Source organism: Lepidochelys olivacea (assembly GCF_965140295.1).
Source record: "Lepidochelys olivacea isolate rLepOli2 genome assembly, chromosome: 13".
NCBI classification, from domain to species: Eukaryota; Metazoa; Chordata; order Testudines; family Cheloniidae; genus Lepidochelys; species Lepidochelys olivacea.
This window is the reverse complement of record NC_140423.1, coordinates 32,538,242-32,555,904: the sequence shown is the minus strand read 5'-3', so window position 1 is coordinate 32,555,904 and position 17,663 is coordinate 32,538,242. Positions and strand designations below refer to the sequence as shown.

General features: G+C 64.6%; 1 protein-coding gene across 2 annotated transcripts; it reads left to right on the top strand.

The window, feature by feature from the left end:
* The first annotated feature begins 1,352 nt into the window (after nucleotides 1-1,352).
* Nucleotides 1,353-17,287, top strand: NDRG2 (NDRG family member 2). 2 transcript variants are annotated; one of them, XM_084646482.1, is made up of 16 exons: nucleotides 1,353-1,442; nucleotides 5,586-5,671; nucleotides 6,504-6,609; nucleotides 6,813-6,933; nucleotides 7,082-7,144; nucleotides 9,322-9,382; nucleotides 9,727-9,813; nucleotides 10,100-10,156; nucleotides 11,674-11,777; nucleotides 12,091-12,135; nucleotides 12,526-12,577; nucleotides 14,126-14,173; nucleotides 14,365-14,400; nucleotides 14,726-14,777; nucleotides 14,960-14,993; nucleotides 15,379-17,287. In XM_084646482.1, exons 2-16 carry the CDS (start codon nucleotides 5,594-5,596, stop codon nucleotides 15,602-15,604), a joined length of 1,170 nt encoding a protein of 389 aa, XP_084502608.1. In that variant the 5' UTR covers nucleotides 1,353-1,442; nucleotides 5,586-5,593; the 3' UTR covers nucleotides 15,605-17,287. The 2 variants fall into 2 exon arrangements, with proteins under 2 accessions (XP_084502608.1, XP_084502607.1); XM_084646481.1 differs by lacking the exon at nucleotides 14,960-14,993.
* The last annotated feature ends 376 nt before the right edge of the window (nucleotides 17,288-17,663 follow it).

Here is a 17,663-nt window from a genome sequence, read left to right as displayed (position 1 = left end):
CGGAATAACTGCACCTGGTGCCGGCTCAAAAACCGCCCTGTGATGACGGACGCCGGCCCCGTGGGTGACGCTGGGCCCCAGCCTCGAAGCAAAACCCTGCTCAGTCCACCTGGCTCGCCGGGAGGGGTGGCGCAGCCAGGAAAAGCCCCACTGGAGGGTGCGATGAGGGGCCCTGCCCAGAGCAGGACCCCAGGAGCTGGGCGGGGAGGCCCCAGGAGCTGGCCATGGGGGTGTGGGGGGTGGCCTGGGGGACAGCTGGCTGAGTGGAGGCTGTGGGGGGATGGGGGTGGGCATGGGGATGGGAGGGTGGATGAGTGGGGGAAGGGGGTGAGTGGATGGATGGAGAAGGATGGATGGATGGATGGATGTGGGGGAAGGAGATGGATGCAGGGGAAGGGTGGACGGACAGATGGATGGACAGATGGGTGGTGGCGAAGGGCACATCTGACTGGCTGCCAGGAGGGGCTGCCCACGGTGGGTCCCTCAGACAGTGCCCCACACACCAGTCCCACAGGGACCCTGGTCCAGGACTGAGTGGGTGATGGGAGCCAGCCGCACTCATGACAGCCCCACTGCACACCCCAGGGGCCTGTCCCTCCCCTCACATGCCCCCCAGCCTGGTTCTGCTCCCCCGCAATCTGGCCCATCTGCTCCAGCGGAACAGCTAGTGGGTTTGGGGGGGCTGGGAGCCAGGACACCTGGGTCCTAACCCCAGGTTGGGTTGGGAGCAGAACTCCTGGGTTCTATCCACTGTTTTCTGGCGGGGGGAGGGGAGCAGCGGGGGGCTGGGAGCTACAGCCTGGTTTGTGGTGGTTGGGGGGCACACGCCCTGGCCCGTGGCTGAGGAGCTGGGAGGAGCCGGCTGTGCTGGCTGGTGCAGGGCAGGGCTAGGCTCAGACCGGTCCAACCGGATGGACGGGGGACCCAGGAATATGGCACGGAATAGGCGGGAGAGCGGCTGCCATGGGGTCCTTCCCCCACAGGGGGCCCAGCCCCAATCTGGCCTGGTGGGGTGGACTCCCTAGGATGGGAGCCCATCCCCCTCCCCCCACTCTGCCCCCTTCCCCATCCCCTCCCCATCCCCTCACTCTGCCCACTCACCCCACCCATACCCTCCCCCCATACTGACCCCTCCCCCTCCTCCCACTCTCCCCCATCCCCTCCCCCTCCCCCACTCTCTGCCCTCGCCCTGTCTCCTCCCCCCACTCTGACCCCTCCCCACTTCCCCTCCCCCTATGCCAGCGCTGTAGCAGGGAAGTCCCCCCCCGCCCCCGCCCCCGCCCCGGCCCTGGCCCTGGCCCTGGGATTGGCAGCCCCGAGCTGGGGGGCGGGGCCTGTGGGGGGGGGGTGTTGTTTGTATCCAGAGTCAGTCAAAGGCAAGTGAAGGTGGACAGACGGGCGGACGGAGGCGCAGGCGGAGCCGGACACACCGGACAGAGCAGGTACGGGGGGTGGAAAGGGTCTGATGGGGGGTTCTGGGGTGGGGGATCCCGGGGGGGGGGAGCAGATAGGCCTGGAGGGGGGCTGATGTTCGGGGGGGGCAGTCTGGGTTGGGGGGGTCTCAGTCAGGGGAGGGGTCCCCGGGGAGCAGTGGGGTGTCGTGGGGCCGTAGCTGAGATGGGGGGATCGGGGAGGTGGGAGGGGCTGAGAATGGGGGCGGGGGTTGGTAGGACTTGGCGAGGTGGGGGGAGCTGAGGGGGGTGATCACTAAGGAGGGGGGCCGGGGCGCAGCTCCGTGTATCCGGCTACCCGGCCCGATTCCCAGCTCTTCCTCCGAGCGGCGACACGCGAAATGTCAAGCGGAAAAACCCACCATGGCGAAGGGGCCGGACGCCTGGGTTGTCTCCCTCGCTCTGGGAGGCGGCGCTGGTGGGTTAGAGCAGTGGGGGCTGGGAGGAGCCAGGACTCCTGGGTTCTCTCCCCGGCTCTGAGCAGGATAGGGGCGAGGTTTCTGTGGGGGGCTCTGGGGGACGGGGTCATGGGCCCATCCCAGCGTCCTTAGGGCAGGGCTGTGTCCTCGGGGGTCCTGACAAGGCTGAGCCACTCACGGGGGGCCACTAGTCTCAGGCCCTGGCTGGCCCCTCTTGAGCCCAGCCCTGTGCCCCCCTCCCCTCATCTCCCCTGGGGCTGGAATAGAGTCATTGGTCACCGTCACCCAGCCCCATGGTGCCAGACACACACATACACACCCGTGGGGCAGCCTGGTTGCCTCTGAGAACAGGGGCTGGGAGCCAGGACTCCTGGGTTCTATCCCTGGCTCCGGGAGGGGAGTGGGGTGTAGTAGTTAGAGCAGGGGAGGTGGGGCTGGGAACCAGGACTGCTGGGCTCTGGGAGGGGAGTGGGGTGTAGTGGGTAGAGCTCCCCACCCCCACCCATCAGTCTGTCCAGCCAGCTCCCCAGCCATTCAGAGCCAGCCATCCTTCCCCTGAACTGTCCATCCATCTGTCCACCTCTGTCCCGCCCCCTGCCAAGATCTGTCCACAAGATCTGTCCACAAGCAGGTTTGGCTCCCCCCAGCCAGTAGCTGGTCTCTCCCCTCCTCCTGAAGATGACCCCAGAGCCAGCCCAACCCAGCTACCCCAAGCCCCCCCAGAAGCATGGAAGAAGACCTGCCCCAGGACCAGGAGAGCTAGGCTTAGGGGATTATGGGATGGGACCCTCCCAGCCCATAGGGCAGCCCACAGACAGACTGTGCTGGTCTGTCTGTTTCCCTTGCTCCCCACCCGGGGCCCCACATGTCCTGGGGCTGGCAACACCCCACACCCTGCGGTCCTGGACCAGGAGGGGAGGGGGCCGGGGTCCAGGGAATGGACCAGGCACTGAGGGGCTAAGGGGGCATTGGCTGCTGGCACCTTGGTAGGGACCCAGCCTGGACAATCACTGACCCGCCCTTTCCTGGCCCCCCATCCTTCTGCCTAACCCCCCAGTTCCCCTACACCCTGCTCCCTGTGACATCCTGCCTGGAACCCACCCTGGCTCCCCATTGCGGTCCTGGACCAGGAGGGGAGGGGGCCGGGGTCCAGGGAATGGACCAGGCACTGAGGGGCTAAGGGGGCATTGGCTGCTGGCACCTTGGTAGGGACCCAGCCTGGACAATCACTGACCCGCCCTTTCCTGGCCCCCCATCCTTCTGCCTAACCCCCCAGTTCCCCTACACCCTGCTCCCTGTGACATCCTGCCTGGAACCCACCCTGGCTCCCCATGACTCTTCCAACTCCCCTACGTCTATGACCCCCGCACCTGTCCCTGTTGCCCCATAACTCCCCTCCCAACTCCCCTGCCCCACCTGGCAACCACCCTCATAACCTCCCCCCTGACCCCCATAACCTGCCCCCAAACTTGTGTCCCAGATCCCCAGGATCGGTGCTATGCCTCCAGCTTTAGAGTAGCCCCTTGCAGGACCCCCAAGAGGTCCCATTTTCCCTTCAGGGGAGGCCACACAACCTCCCCAGCCCGCTGGGGCTCCAACCCCCCCGCCGCACCCGGTGAGCAGAGCCAGACTCCTGGGAGAGCCACGCAGGATTGGGTTGGTTAGTCACCGGGACGCGGCCCAAGAAGCCCTGAGGGCGGCAGGGAGACGCGGCGTCGGGTCGGCCTGGGGCCAAGGCACCCCGTGTTCCAGCTGCATCTGAGTGTCTGACCCCCTCATCCCTTCCTGGGTGGGCAGCCCCCACTCACCCCCCAACTCCCACTTTCCCAGCCCTTTCTGCTTCAGCTGGGGGTTCTTTGCTCAGCTCCCCTGCTGAGATGGGGGAGGGGGAATCTAGGCGTCACTGGAGCTGGCATCCGGGCGCCTTGTTCACTTGGGTCAGTTCCAGCCGGTTCCTTAACGATGCCTCGTTCCCCCCAGGCAGGGAGGTGTCCCCAACGCCGGTGCCTTTTAGCCTTTCCTGAAAGCACCCGCAGCCCTTCCCCCGTGCTGGGCAAGAGGGTGACCAGACTCCTGATAAAATCGGGACTGTCCCGATATTTAATTTTTTGTCCCACGTCCCGACCGATGTACGATCAGGATGCCCATTTGTCCCGATATTGTAGGGCTGGCAGGCTCCCTACCCGGCTCCTCCCCGGAAGTGGTGACATCTCCCTCTGTGCACTGCCCCTGCTCTGGCTCCACAGCTCCCATTGGCCAGGAACCGTGGCCAATAGGAGCTGCGGGGGCGGCGCCTGGGGGCACGGCAGGGTGCAGAGCTGCCTCCTGGTGCCTCCCTCTAGGACCCAGAGGGAGATGTTGCCACTTCCGGGGAGCCACCTGAGGTAAACCCTGCCCGGAGCCCGCACCCTGAATCCCCTCCCGTACCCCAACCCCTTGCCTCAGCCTGGAGCCCTCTCCCGCACCCAAACTCCCTCCTGGAGTCAGCACCCTGACCCCCCCAGACACCCAGCCATGAGCCCCCTACCACACCCAAATTCCCTCCCAGAGTCAACACCCTGACCCCCCTCCTGTGCCCCAACCCCCTGCCCCAGCGCTGAGACCCGCCTTTGCAGTGAGAGCCAGGGCCCTGCACCCCTGGCTTGCGGCAGGGGCTGGAGTCGGGACCATGCACCCTCCTTGCAGTTTCCTAGGGCTGTGCACCCCCCTTCCCTATTGCTCCAGTGAAAGCTGTGAGCCTGTGGCTCCCCTCGTGTCTCCCAATATCTTACTCTTGCAATCTGGTCACCCTACTGGGCAACCATGCTGCATATTGGGAAACTGAGGCACACAATGGGGGTCATCAAAATATCAGCAAAAATCCCACCTTCATCACAGCTCTTTCCCCCTTGGAGAGCGAACGGCACTCGTCGGGACCAGTGGCCTGGGGGGGGGGCATTCACACCCACCCATGCCATTTAGAGAGGCTGCAGCCTGGGCCCCAGCTCCACCCACGCCATCCCACTGGACACCTCCTCGTGGCAGGTTTGAATCCCTCGGCCGCACGGCACCCCAGCTCAGAGCCCGTTCATATTCTCCCTTAGGTCGGCTCCAGTTGATCATACCTTGCTTTCCCTGACCTCCCCCCATCCCCGGCCTGGTACCCGGCCCTGCCCACAAGAGCGCCCCACCTCTCTCCCCTCACTGGGCTGCAGGGACTAACCCCTTCCCGCCTGGAGCACTGGGGGGCTGGATCCCCGCTCCCACGGGGGCTGGAGAGGGTGGAGGTGACAGAATCAGGCTACTTTCCCAGCAAGAGGCACTGTGGGGTGCAAGGCAGGATGGGTGGGAGAGGGGCATGTCCCACATTGCCCATTCAGCCAGGGCCTCCTGATGGGTGGGGGGGCAGAATTTGCCCCCCAATGGAGCCTGATGCCCAAACTCCCTGGGACACCAATGTGGGGAGGGTCTTCCTGAGCCTGATTCACAGCCCCCGATCCTGGGAAAATATCACCCCCTGCCCCCCCCAGCCCTGAGGCCCTGCCCAGAGCAGGGTAGTGGGCTGGGCTGGGCAGGGGGCTCCTGGGATTGGGGGGAGGTCTCTGAGCACCTCAGGCCACAGGGATCTGCTGGGTATTTTTTGGGGGGGAGGGTCTGTGAGTTGGGGTGGAGGAGGGGTAGCGCTGGCCGGTGTCTCTGTGTCCTGCTCTGACCCCCCCCTTTCCCTCTCCCCCAGGCGCAGCCATGACCGAGCTCCACGAGGTGCAGATCACGGAGGAGAAGCCCCTGCTGCTGCCCCCCTCGCAGCCCGTCCCGGGCAAGGTCAGAGGGCAATGGGCACGCTGGGGGGAGGGGTGCTCACTGCTGCGTTGCCCTCCCAACACCCCATCCGGCCCCCCATCCCCCATTACGCTTCTGGCCTTGTTCCCCATCCACCCTCTTCCTGCCCGCCCCCCCCCCCCGGACAGGACCCTGCCCCCCGCCCCCCACCCCCGTAGGACACTGAGGTATTAGCAGCTGGACTCCTCCCAGGGCACCACCAGGTCCTCCCTCCCCTCCCCACCCCTCCCTGAACTCCACAGACTGTGCTGGGGACAGAACCCAGGAGTCCTGGCTCCCAGCCCCCCCCACTCTAACCACTAGACCCTACTCCCTCCTGGAGTTAGGGAGAGAACCCAGGAGTCCAGGCTCCCAGCCCACCCCCCGCATCCCACCCCTGCTCTGACCACGAGACCCCCACTCCCCTCTAGGAGCCAGGGAGAGAACCCAGGAGTCCTGGCTCCTGTTGTCTGAGCTGCACTGACCCCTCCCTGGCTTGAACCCCGTCTCGCAGTGTCCTGGGTGTGAGGGAGCAGGACTTTAGTAGTGGACCCCCAGGCACCCCAGCCTTGCCTCCCCCACCCTCTGCTGGAGAGTCAGGATTCGAACCCACAGGGGCCCAGCTCTGTGGGGATCCCACAGCAGCATATGGGCCATGGAACGGGGGGGTGGGGGCTGTTTGGGGACCAATATCTCAGGCATCCCCTGGGCATTGTTGGAAAGCGGGGGGCCCACTCTCCGCGACAGCGTCAGCTGCTTCCATCTGGGACCCGCGCCAGCCATGGGGCAGCCCCCTACACCTCACAGCCCCCATCTCTCTCTCTCTCTTTGGCAGAAGCACTCGGTGGAGACGCCCTATGGACTCGTGGCCTTCACCGTCCATGGCACCCCGAAGCCCAAGCGCCCGGCCATCCTGACCTACCACGACGTGGGGCTCAACCGTAAGTGGGGCTGGGAGTGCGAGGAATGGGACCCCTGCAGGGATCTCCCCCCACAGCCAGTACCCCCTGCTGGGAGCTTCCCACCCCCCCCAGCAAACCCCTACTGGGAGCTCCCATCCCACTCCCCGCAGGGCCCCCTACTGGGTGCTCCCCCCACCGCGCCCCCTGCTGCTGGGACACTCGGTCTATTCTGCCCGCTCCAGACCAGTCCTGCTTCGAGCCGCTCTTCCGTTTTGAGGACATGCAGGAGATCATCAAGAACTTTGTGGTGGTTCACGTGGATGCCCCCGGCATGGAGGAAGGAGCCCCGCTGTTCCCCTTGGGGTGAGACCTGCTGCCCCCCACCCTTCTCTCTCCACCCCCACTCTACCCCTCTCTGCTCCCCTTTCCCCCGCTGTTTCCCATGCAGTGAGCCCCCCCGGTGCAGCCTTCTCCCCCGCCCCACCCCAGCTGACGTGCCCTCTTCCTGCAGGTACCAGTACCCGTCGCTGGACCAGCTGGCTGACATGATCCCCTGCATCTTGCAGTACCTGAAGTGAGTAGGGGGCAGGAACAGACAAACACAGCATGCACCCCTTCCCCGCCTCCCCCTCCTGGCACTGTGGGGCTGTCTGGGGGGGAATTGGCTCCCAGAGCTCAGGTGTGGAGGGGGGTGATGGGACCCTGTCTCGGGGGAGCTGGGGTCTGTACCATGCCTGGCCGGACCCCTGTCTCTGCTCTGCTGAGTTAATCGGGGTGGAACAGAGAGCCAAAGGTGCGAACAGCCCCTGGGACTGCCTGGCCTCGCACCATGTGAACCAGGCTCCGCGGGTTCTGCCCAGGCGGGGCCCAGCCGGAGGCACCCCGCGTTCCGGCTGCGTCTGGGTGTCTGCCCGTTCCCGGCCCCCAGCTCCCACCTCCCCAGTCCTTCCTCCTCTAGCCAGCGTCTTTATGAGAGGCAGAGGACCCATCTCCTCCGGGGTGGCCGTGTCCTGGGAACTGGGTTTGCCGTTGTCTTTGCGACTTCCGTTGATACGGGGTCAGCCTGTCCCGTTCAGTCGGCTCGGACAGTGGGCGACACGCCCCCCCCGTGTCTCTGCGGCCGCGTCTACACTACAGCCAGTGTCGGCAAAACGTGTGTGGCTCCGGGGCATGACTGTTCCAACGGGAGCGTCCGTGTGCACAGCACTTTTGCCGCTCGCAGGGCTGAGTACTCACACCGACGGGAGAGAGCGTGCTCGCCAGGCGTGCTCCACGTATAGACGTGGCCTTAGCCTGCCCTGAGAGCAAACGCAACTCCTCTTTGCCCCGCTGAGTAGCCGGGTGTCATGGACTCACAGGCCTGGTGCTCCCGGCTTTGTACGGCCCCTGGGAGGAACCCCCCTTCGGTGTGACAGACCCCGGAAAGGTCGCTCTCCCGCTGGGGATAGGGGCTTTCTGGCCCTGCTGCCTCCCGAGCCCGCACCTCTGAGCCTCCAGCACATCTGGCTCTGCCGTGGGCCCCTCAGGGAGTCTCCTCATTCTTGCCCCCCGGGGAGCAAAGCCCACCGATCTGTAGCCTGCAGTGACTCTCAGCCAGCTTATTGAGCCAGCATAGGAGGTTCTCCGGCCCTCTCAACCCTCAGCACAGCACATCTAGGTCTGTCCTGCATCCAGGTGGGCTCTGGCTGCCCTCTCTCCCCACTCCAGCCACCCCCTTCTTTCAGCCAATCACCCTATAACATCTCCCCCACAGCTCCTCCCCTGTCCTTTGTCTTCAGTCCCAGGTAAACAGGTCACTGGGGCCCTCTCTCTTCTGCCTTTGTTCCCACCCACTGGAACTGGCTGGTCAGGTCACCAGGCCCTTCTCTCCTCAGCCCTTTGTCCTCCCACTGGCCAGAACCGGCTGCCTTCCCAGCTGGGCTGGGCCTCTCGGTCACTAGGGTCCCCCATCTCCAGGCCATTGTCAGGGTCCCGGCTGCTAGGCGTCACACCTGATCCTCTGTAACAACAAACCCCCTCTCCCTACCTTGTTACACATGCAGCACACAGGGAAACTGAGGCACACACCCCGCTCATGCAGAACACCAAGACAATCCTCTGCTTCGTCACACCATGCAACGTGTTGGGGAAACTGAGGCACGCACAGGCCTCATAAAAATTCCCACTTCACACAGACTCATTTGCAGCCTCGCTGCTGGCAAAACCCAGGCCCAGCCCATGGCTTGATCGGCCGTGCCGAGACCTGGCAAACTTAGAGCCGCATCAGGCTGTTCAGGGCATTGCGTTCAGAAGCCTGTCTGGTCCCAGGTTATCAGCTGTGCTGCGGGAGAGCCGGCCTGGTGGGGCTGCGCCAGACGCTCCTTAGACCCGCGGGAGACTGAGAGCGAGAGGAAAGAGACGGAATCTGGCCCCACGTCCCCCAATTCGCCCGCGTCCAACCTCCCAGCTTTGGGGTGTTGGTTTCCAGCCCTGCACTGGCTTCAGGCCTGATCTAAACACGGTCCCTGGGTAACATCATGCAGCCAAAGCCTACGTCCGTCTTTTACCTGTTCCAGGTCACCGTGACACCCACCAACTGACGCTCCCTGTTACCACCGGGGGGGTGAATTTGTAGGGCCAGTGAATTTGTAGGGCTGGTGACCAGACAGGTCCCAGATTTCATGGTCCTTGGGAGCTAGGAACAACGCCCTTCCCCCCCCCATCCCCCCAAGGTTTATTAACCACCCCCACCCCCCTCGCTTCCTCCCACAGCTTCACCAGCATCATCGGCATCGGGGTGGGAGCCGGCGCCTACATCCTCGCCCGCTACAGTGTGAGTGACGCAGGCCCAGGGGAGCTGTGGGTCAAGAATGAGGGGCACCGGCAGAGCTGTGGGGGGCAGGGCTGGGCTAGCAGGGGGCTGTTGGTCAGGAGTGAGGGGCACTGGCAGAACTGGGGGGACAGGGCTGGGCTAGCAGGGGCTGCAGGTCAGGAGTGAGGGGCACCGGCAGAGCTGGGGGGACAGGGCTGGGCTAGCAGGGGGCTGTGGGTCAGGAGTGAGGGGCCCTGGCAGAGCTGAGGGGGGCAGAGCTGAGCTAGCAGTGGGTAGTGGGGGCTGGGACTGGGGGCTGGTTTCACCCTTATTTCTCTTCCCACCCTCCCCCCCCCCCCCCACAGCTCTCTCATCCTGACACCGTGGAGGGCCTGGTTCTGATCAACATCGACCCCAATGCCAAGGGCTGGATGGACTGGGCAGCTCACAAGGTACGGGGATCCCTTCCCCAGTCCCTGCGGCCCCAGGAGCCCTCCCCTGGCTTTCCTGTATTGGGGGGGCTGTGCCGGGATGTGGGGGCATACAGGCCTGGGGTAGCAAACGGAGACTGTGGACAGCTGGAGAGATCAGACGGAATTTTCTTCTGGCCTAGGGTCAGCTCCTGATGTTCTCCCCCCCCCCCCCAGGTCATGTCTCTCTCACCCCCCTGGGTGTTGCTCTTCCAACCCCTCCCTGCATCCCTGGTGCCCCCTCTCACCCTCTGCCTTCCTCCCGCAGCTGACCGGCCTGACCTCGTCCATCCCCGAGATGATCCTGGCCCATCTCTTCAGCCAGGTGAGGGGGGGAAATCTATGTGTTGCCCCCGGGGGCTGCGGATGGGCCCCACTCCTGTGCTCCCAAGGGCTAGATCCAGGGGTCTTCCCAAGGTGGAGGGAGGTAGCCTGGGGAGGGGGGCAGTGGAGAGGTTAGATGGGAAGGGCAGGGAAAGCAGGACCAGCAGGGGGGTCGTATCTGGTCAGTAACAGCCTGCCCCCCCAAGAGGAGCTGTCTGGCTGCAGGGAACTGGGGGGCAGTGCTGTGGGGGACGGGTGGGGGGAGCAGGACCGACAGGGGCTGTAACTGGTCACTAATGCCCTGCCCCCCCAGGAGGAGCTGTCGGGCTGCAGGGAGCTGGGGAGCAGGGCTGTGGGGGACGGGTGGGGGGAGCAGGACCAACGGGGGCGGTAACTGGTCACTCATGCCCTGCCCCCACCCCAGGAGGAGCTGTCGGGCTGCAGGGAGCTGGGGGGCAGGGCTGTGGGGGACGGGTGGGGGGAGCAGGACCGACGGGGGCGGTAACTGGTCACTCATGCCCTGCCCCCCCCTAGGAGGAGCTGTCCGGCTGCAGGGAGCTGGGGGGCAGGGCTGTGGGGGACGGACGGGGGGAGCAGGACCGACGGGGGCTGTAACTGGTCACTGATGCCCTGCCCCCCCCCAGGAGGAGCTGTCGGGCTGCAGGGAGCTGGGGGGCAGGGCTGTGGGGGACGGGTGCGGGGAGCAGGACCGACGGGCGCGGTAACTGGTCACTAATGCCCTGCCCCCCAGGAGGAGCTGTCCGGCTGCAGGGAGCTGGGGGGCAGGGCTGTGGGGGACGGGTGGGGGGAGCAGGACCTACGGGGGCTGTAACTGGTCACTGATGCCCTGCCCCCCCCCAGGAGGAGCTGTCCGGCTGCAGGGAGCTGGGGGGCAGGGCTGTGGGGGACGGACGGTGGGAGCAGGACCGACGGGGGCGGTAACTGGTCACTGATGCCCTGCCCCCCCCCAGGAGGAGCTGTCCGGCTGCAGGGAGCTGGGGGGCAGGGCTGTGGGGGACGGACGGGGGGAGCAGGACCGATGGGGGCGGTAACTGGTCACTGATGCCCTGCCCCCCCCCAGGAGGAGCTGTCCAGCTGCAGGGAGCTGGGGGGCAGGGCTGTGGGGGACGGGTGGGGGGAGCAGGACCGACGGGGGCTGTAACTGGTCACTGATGCCCTGCCCCCCCCCAGGAGGAGCTGTCCGGCTGCAGGGAGCTGGGGGGCAGGGCTGTGGGGGACGGACGGTGGGAGCAGGACCGACGGGGGCGGTAACTGGTCACTCATGCCCCCCCCCCCCCAGGAGGAGCTGTCCGGCTGCAGGGAGCTGGGGGGCAGGGCTGTGGGGGACGGGTGGGGGGAGCAGGACCGACGGGGGCGGTAACTGGTCACTCATGCCCCCCCCCCCAGGAGGAGCTGTCCGGCTGCAGGGAGCTGGGGGGCAGGGCTGTGGGGGACGGACGGGGGGAGCAGGACCGACGGGGGCGGTAACTGGTCACTGATGCCCTGCCCCCCCCCCAGGAGGAGCTGTCCGGCTGCAGGGAGCTGGTCCAGCAGCGCAGGGAGTCGCTGGTCGGAGCCTCGAACCTCAGCAACATTCAGCTCTATTGGAGCAGCTACAATACGTGTGTGGGGGGCTTATCTGGGGGGCTGGAGGCGGGTCAGGTGTGGGGGGCTTGGCTGGGAGGGGGCTGGAGGTTGCTGGGGGGGCAGGGGGGCTCTGCCACAGGGCTGGCGTGACTGAGGCTGGAGTTACCGGAAAGGGTCATGGGGCAGAGGTGACCTGGGGGCCCCGGGCGGGGGAGTTTGCTGCAGATTCCTGCCCCCTGTGCTGAGACCGGGGGGGAGGGGGGTGAGGGGTGTTCAGGGGGCTGGGTTGGAAGACGCGGGGGGTGCAGGGCAGTTCTCAGCCTCCCATTTCCTCCCGCCCACCCCCAGCCGCCGGGACCTGAACTTCGAACGCGGAGGAGATGTCACCCTGAAGTAAGTGAGCCCGGCCTGCCCAGGTGTCCCCCGAGCACCCCACAGCCGCCCTAGGACACCCTTGCTCATGGTCCTCCATGAATGCCCTAACACCTCTCAGCCCCCCATAAGCACACAGGGACCCCCTTCTCCCCACTGTCCTCTGGGTACTCCACAAACACCCCAGAGCAGCCCTGTACCCCTGCCCCCCAAGTATCCCTCAGCCCCCTGGTTAGGGGCAGGGCCTGTCTCCAGAACCCCCCAGGCATTGGGGGGGACACCTAGCAGACCCATTACCCCCTCCACCCCTTTCCTCTGCTCTGCCCAGCTTCCCTGCCCACCGCCAGAGCAGCTGCCAAGGGGGAGAGGGAGCGCTCTGACCATCCCTTTTCCATCTGTCTGTCCTCACAGGTGCCCTGTGATGCTGGTGGTGGGAGATCAGGCCCCCCACGAAGATGCTGTGGTGAGTAACAGAACAAACCACACGATGCACAACTACACAACATAGCGTACAGCCCTGCAGGTACACAACCCCCTGCAGCTACACAACATAGCGCACAGCCCCACGTCACACTCTGCTACACAGCCCCCCACCACTATGCAAGCCCCCCCCCAGCTGCACATCATAGACAGCACCCAGACCTGCAGCTACACAACTACACAGCCTAGACAGCACACAGCCCCACAGCGCACCCTGCTACACAACCCCAGCACGCCACACGGTGGGACACGCACCCAGAGCCAGGCTCATTCCCGCCAGCAGGGTGCAGCGGGGACAGGGCCAGACAGACAGTGCAGGATTCATTCCCCCCTGCTGGGGACGAACAGACGGACGGACGCACACTCTGAGCCGGGCTCATCACAGCCAGCTGGGGGCAGCAGGGACACGGACATTCATTCCCTCCAGCAGGGATAGACGGACGGACAGACGGACGCACACGCACTTTCTCTCTCTGCCTGTCCTCTCTTTAGGATAGGCAGACACTCCGCAGCTCCGGTCCCCGGCTGGTTTGGGGGGGACGTCACCTGCCCCCTGGGCTGCCCTGGCAGGAACCGCCCTGATTTCCTGCTCTGGGTACTGACCAGCATCGTGAAACTGACCAAGGTCGTGTTGGTTTCCCTCAAGACCTGCCGGGCTCGCAGGGTCTGTGGCTCTGGGGCAGCACCCCAGACTCCCAGGCCCCGTGCGAGGAACCCCGGTGGGTGCATCAGTGCCCTGCAAGGGTCAAACTCGCTCTCCAGGGTCTGGGGCTCTGGCCCTGCCGCCTCCCAGGACTGTGCCTCTGAGCCTCCAGCATGCCTGGCTCTGCCGTGGGCCCCCGGGGAGCCCACCCCGGTCTCTAGCCTGCAGTGACTCAGCCAGTGTGAAACAGGTTTATTGAACGTCTGAACCCAGCCCAGGAAGTTCTCAGGGCCCTCAGGTCTGGCGAGTCTGAGCTCCGACCAGCTGGGTCTGTCCCCGTCCCCATGGGCTCCGGCTACTCCTTGTCCCCTGTCCAGCCGCCCCCTCCTTCCAGCTGAGCCCCCTATATCCCCTCCCCCAACAGCCCCTCCTCCGCTCTTTGACTTTGGTCCCGGGCAAACAGTTCACACAACTGGATGGCTCCAGGTTCAGATGGGCCCTCTGGTCAGCTGTTGCTAGGTTAAAAAGGGTCCCGGCCCTGGGCTGGAGACCAGGCTGCTAGGCAGGGTAATACCTGGGCCTCTGCAACAATAAACATGCTCTCCCACCCCCTGTGCTGAGACATGTGGCACACAGGGGAAACTGAGGCGCGCACACAGGCATCATACAAAGTGTCACTGGCCAGGGGCTCCAGGCCCCCCTCTCTCTCTCACACACACAGCAAAGCATGGGGGTAACGTCTCACTCCCTGGCCAAGCCTCTGGGGGCACAACGAGCTCTGGGCCTTGGGATGTCATTAGGCTGGGCTGGGTTCAGGGTCCAGGTGTCTCTGTGCTCTGCCTGCCCCTCACACTGTTCTCTGTTCCCCCCTTCCCCCCCTAAAACCAGGTGGAGTGTAATTCTAAACTGGATCCCACCCAGACCTCCTTCCTCAAGGTGAGTGACGTCCCCTGCCTCCGCCCCATCCCAACTCGTAGCCCCAGCTAGCCCAGCCCTGGGCTCCCCATCTTCCTCCCGCCCCCCCCTTCGCCCCCAGCTCTGCCGGTGCTCCTCACTCCCAACCCACAGCCCCTTGCTAGCCCAGCCCTGGGCCCCTCCAATAGTTGAGTGTTGGGTTTGTTTTCCAGATGGCAGATTCCGGGGGGCAGCCCCAGCTGACACAGGTGAGAGCTGTCTTCCCAATGGGGATGGAGGGCGCAGGGCAGTGTGAAGGGGAGGGTGTCTCTGGGGCAGTAGTTGGGGGCACAGGGCAGCATGGGGGGAGGAGTCTGGGGGAGGCACTGGAAGGACATAATGGGGGGTGGGCTGGGGGGTACAGCCAGGATCAATAGGGGGAGGGTTGTGGGGCACAGTCTGGGGATGGAGGGAGGGTTGTGAGGTGTGGTGCACAGCTAGGGTATATAGGGGGCAGGGGCAATAGGGGAGGGTCTGGGGGTAGCCCAGCTGTGGGGCACAGGGTCTAATCTCCATCTTGTCCCCATCTCTCAGCCTGGGAAGCTGACTGAGGCATTCAAGTACTTCGTCCAGGGCATGGGATACAGTGAGTAGCCACGGGGGGGGCAGCAGGGAGGGGAATGTCCCGATCTCCCAGACCTGCGCTCTGGCCCAGCCCCCCCTCCCCACCCGTTCCCCCGTGGGTTGGGTCCTTGGCCCTTCTCCAGCCCTGAGCCGCTGTCCCACAGCCAGGCCAGTTCCTGAAGTGTCTGTCTCTGTCTTTCTCAGTCCCCTACGTCCTGGACAGGAAACTGAGTATGGGGTCAGGTACCTTCTCTGCTATCCCCCCCCTGCACCCCTAGATCCCAACACGTGGCCACCCCACCCTGCACTGGCTCCCTGTCCCCCACACCCCAGTGTCCTGCACTGCCTCCCATGCACCCCACACTCCCCACATTAGCTCCCCCCGTCCTGCACACACACACCCCCATCCACTCCCTGTTCAGGCATGGGGGGCATTGTGCAGTTTGTGTGGGGAGCTCCCTGCCCCTGTGCATGGCCTGGCCGTGCCCCGCCCCCACCCCTCACTCCACAGCCTCTTGTGGGGCACACCAGTACAAATGGGGGCCTATTGCTGGGATCTGGTGGGCGGGGCAGAACAGAGGGGCGGGGCCCATCTGACTCCTCCCCTCTCTGTCTCCCTATAGTGGCCTCCTCCTGCATGACGCGCCTGTCGCGCTCCCGCACCGCCTCGCTGTCCAGCGCAGCCTCAGGGGACGGGAGCCAGTCCCGCTCCCGCACCCTGTCCCAGAACAGCGAGTCGGGGAGCCCCCAGCCGCCGCCGCCGCCCGCCCCGGGGAGCAGAGCCCACACCATGGAGGTCTCCTGCTGAGCAGAGGAGGGGAAGGGGATGGAGACACCTCCCGCCTCTGACCAGGACTTCCTGCTATCCCACAATGCACTCCGGCCCCAGGGGCCATGCGACGCTCACCCCCTAACGGTACTAAACCGGGGAGGCCCCGATCCCAGAAACAACAGCACAAGCAGCGTTAACCCTTTAAAAACAAAATAATCACAAAATAATCAACGCCCTCTGGGCCCTGCCCCTTTCCCCTTGGCTCCTCCCCCTCCTTAGCCCCAGCCCTTCCCTCCCCCATCACCTTGGCTCCTTCCCCCTCCTTGGCCTTTCTGGATCTTTGGGGGTGGGGGGTGTTTTGCAAGTGGAGGGGAAGAAGTTCGGGGGGGGGGGGCGCTGTGTGTTCCCTACACCCCCTTTGCCTGTCATAGCCCTGACTTCTGTCCGTTTGTCCCAGGGCAGTCCTGTTCCTGCCCCTTTGGTGTCCATCTGTCTGTCATGAACATCCCCTTCCTGTGAGCCCTCCCCATTCCATCCATCTGTCTGTCCAGAGACAGCCGTGTCATCCAGCCATCCCAAGGGTCACCCACCACCCCCCTATATACGTGTCTGTCCTGGAAGCTCCTCTTCTGGGAGTGTCTCTCCCTGCCTCCCCCCCCCAGTCTCTATCTGTCCTGAGTGCCCCTTGACCACATCTGTCCTGATGTGACGTCTAAATCCCCACACACACGTCTCCATCCTTTCCCAGGATGCATTGCAAAGCCATTCGCCATCCCCCAGCCTGGGTTCTTGTACGGGGAGGTTGGGAGGCCCGTGTGTCTACATTTGACTCCCTTCCCAGTTATTCCCCGCAGACGTTGGGTGTTCAGGGCATCTCCCCCAGGGGGCGCAGGTGCGAGGGGGCAGGGCACCGTGCACTAACCTGCGTAGATATTTAGCGGCGTGTGGCGTGCATGCAGGAGCCATGCTGGCTGGAGCGTGGCTGAGGCAGAGAACTGCTCAGCTGGGGATGTTGGCGAGCTGGTGGGGTGGTACAAGAAGGGGGCCTGCAGGAATGTGATATTCAACTGGCTGCCAACTGTTGCAGGCCCCAACTCGAGCAGGTTCTGACTGTTGGGTTCCGGCTGTAAAAGGGCCTGGTTATACCAGCCTCTGACTGTAACAGCTTTAGCCTGGGGTAGGTTCCAACAGTTGCACCAGGCTCTTGGCTGCTGGTCCTAGTAATGGACTCTGACTGTAGCAGCTGTCTGTGTAACCAGCTCTGGCTGTACTGGGTTTGTAATGGGCACTGTAAGTAGAGGGCTCCAGGTGTAATGGACTCATGCTGGTGTAGAGTTACAGCTGTAAAGGCTCTGCCTGTATTGGGCACTATAAGGCTAGGCTCCGACTGACAGACTGAGTGTAGCGGACACGCCTGTGCTGGCTGCGTAACAGGTCCTGTTTGAACTGGGTTCCACCTGTAACAAGCTGTGAATGTAACTGGGTCAGACTGTAACAGCTCTGTGCGTACTGGGCTCCGACTGTACTGCCCATGTACCAGTCTGGCTCCGACTGTACCGGTGACGTACCAGGCTCCAACTGTAACAACACTGTGTGCTGTGCTCTGGCTCCGCCGGGCTCTTGTGTCCGACTGTACTGCTGATGTATTGGGCTCTGTCTGGCTGTAGCAGCTGTATATCCACGGGGCTGGGGCTGTTCCAGAGCAACTGACAGCCAATCCTAGCCTTAACAATAAAATCTGTAGAGGAATCTGCCCTGCACCCCTCTGTGACTGGCCATGTGTGATGTAAGGAGACAGAGGGGCATAACTGGATGAAGGAGCAGGTCAGAGCAGGAGCTGGTGTGTTGCCCAGAGCAGGTTCAGGTGAGAATAAGAGGGGAAGAAAACCCAGCGGGGCCCCAGGACCCCATAGGGGGCTGATCCTAAATATTGCAGGTGGGGAAAGAAAATCATGTGTACCCACAGCACAGCCCCCCCCACTGAGCCCCTCAGTCTGTCCCCCACACAACGCTGCCCCCCAGCCTCTCGCTCTGTCCCCTGCAGCACAGCGCCCCCGAGCCCCGTATTGGGGCAGCACTGGCTGGCAGGGGAGAGCACCCCCTGCTGGTTTCCCTCTGACCTACTCCCTGCAGCAT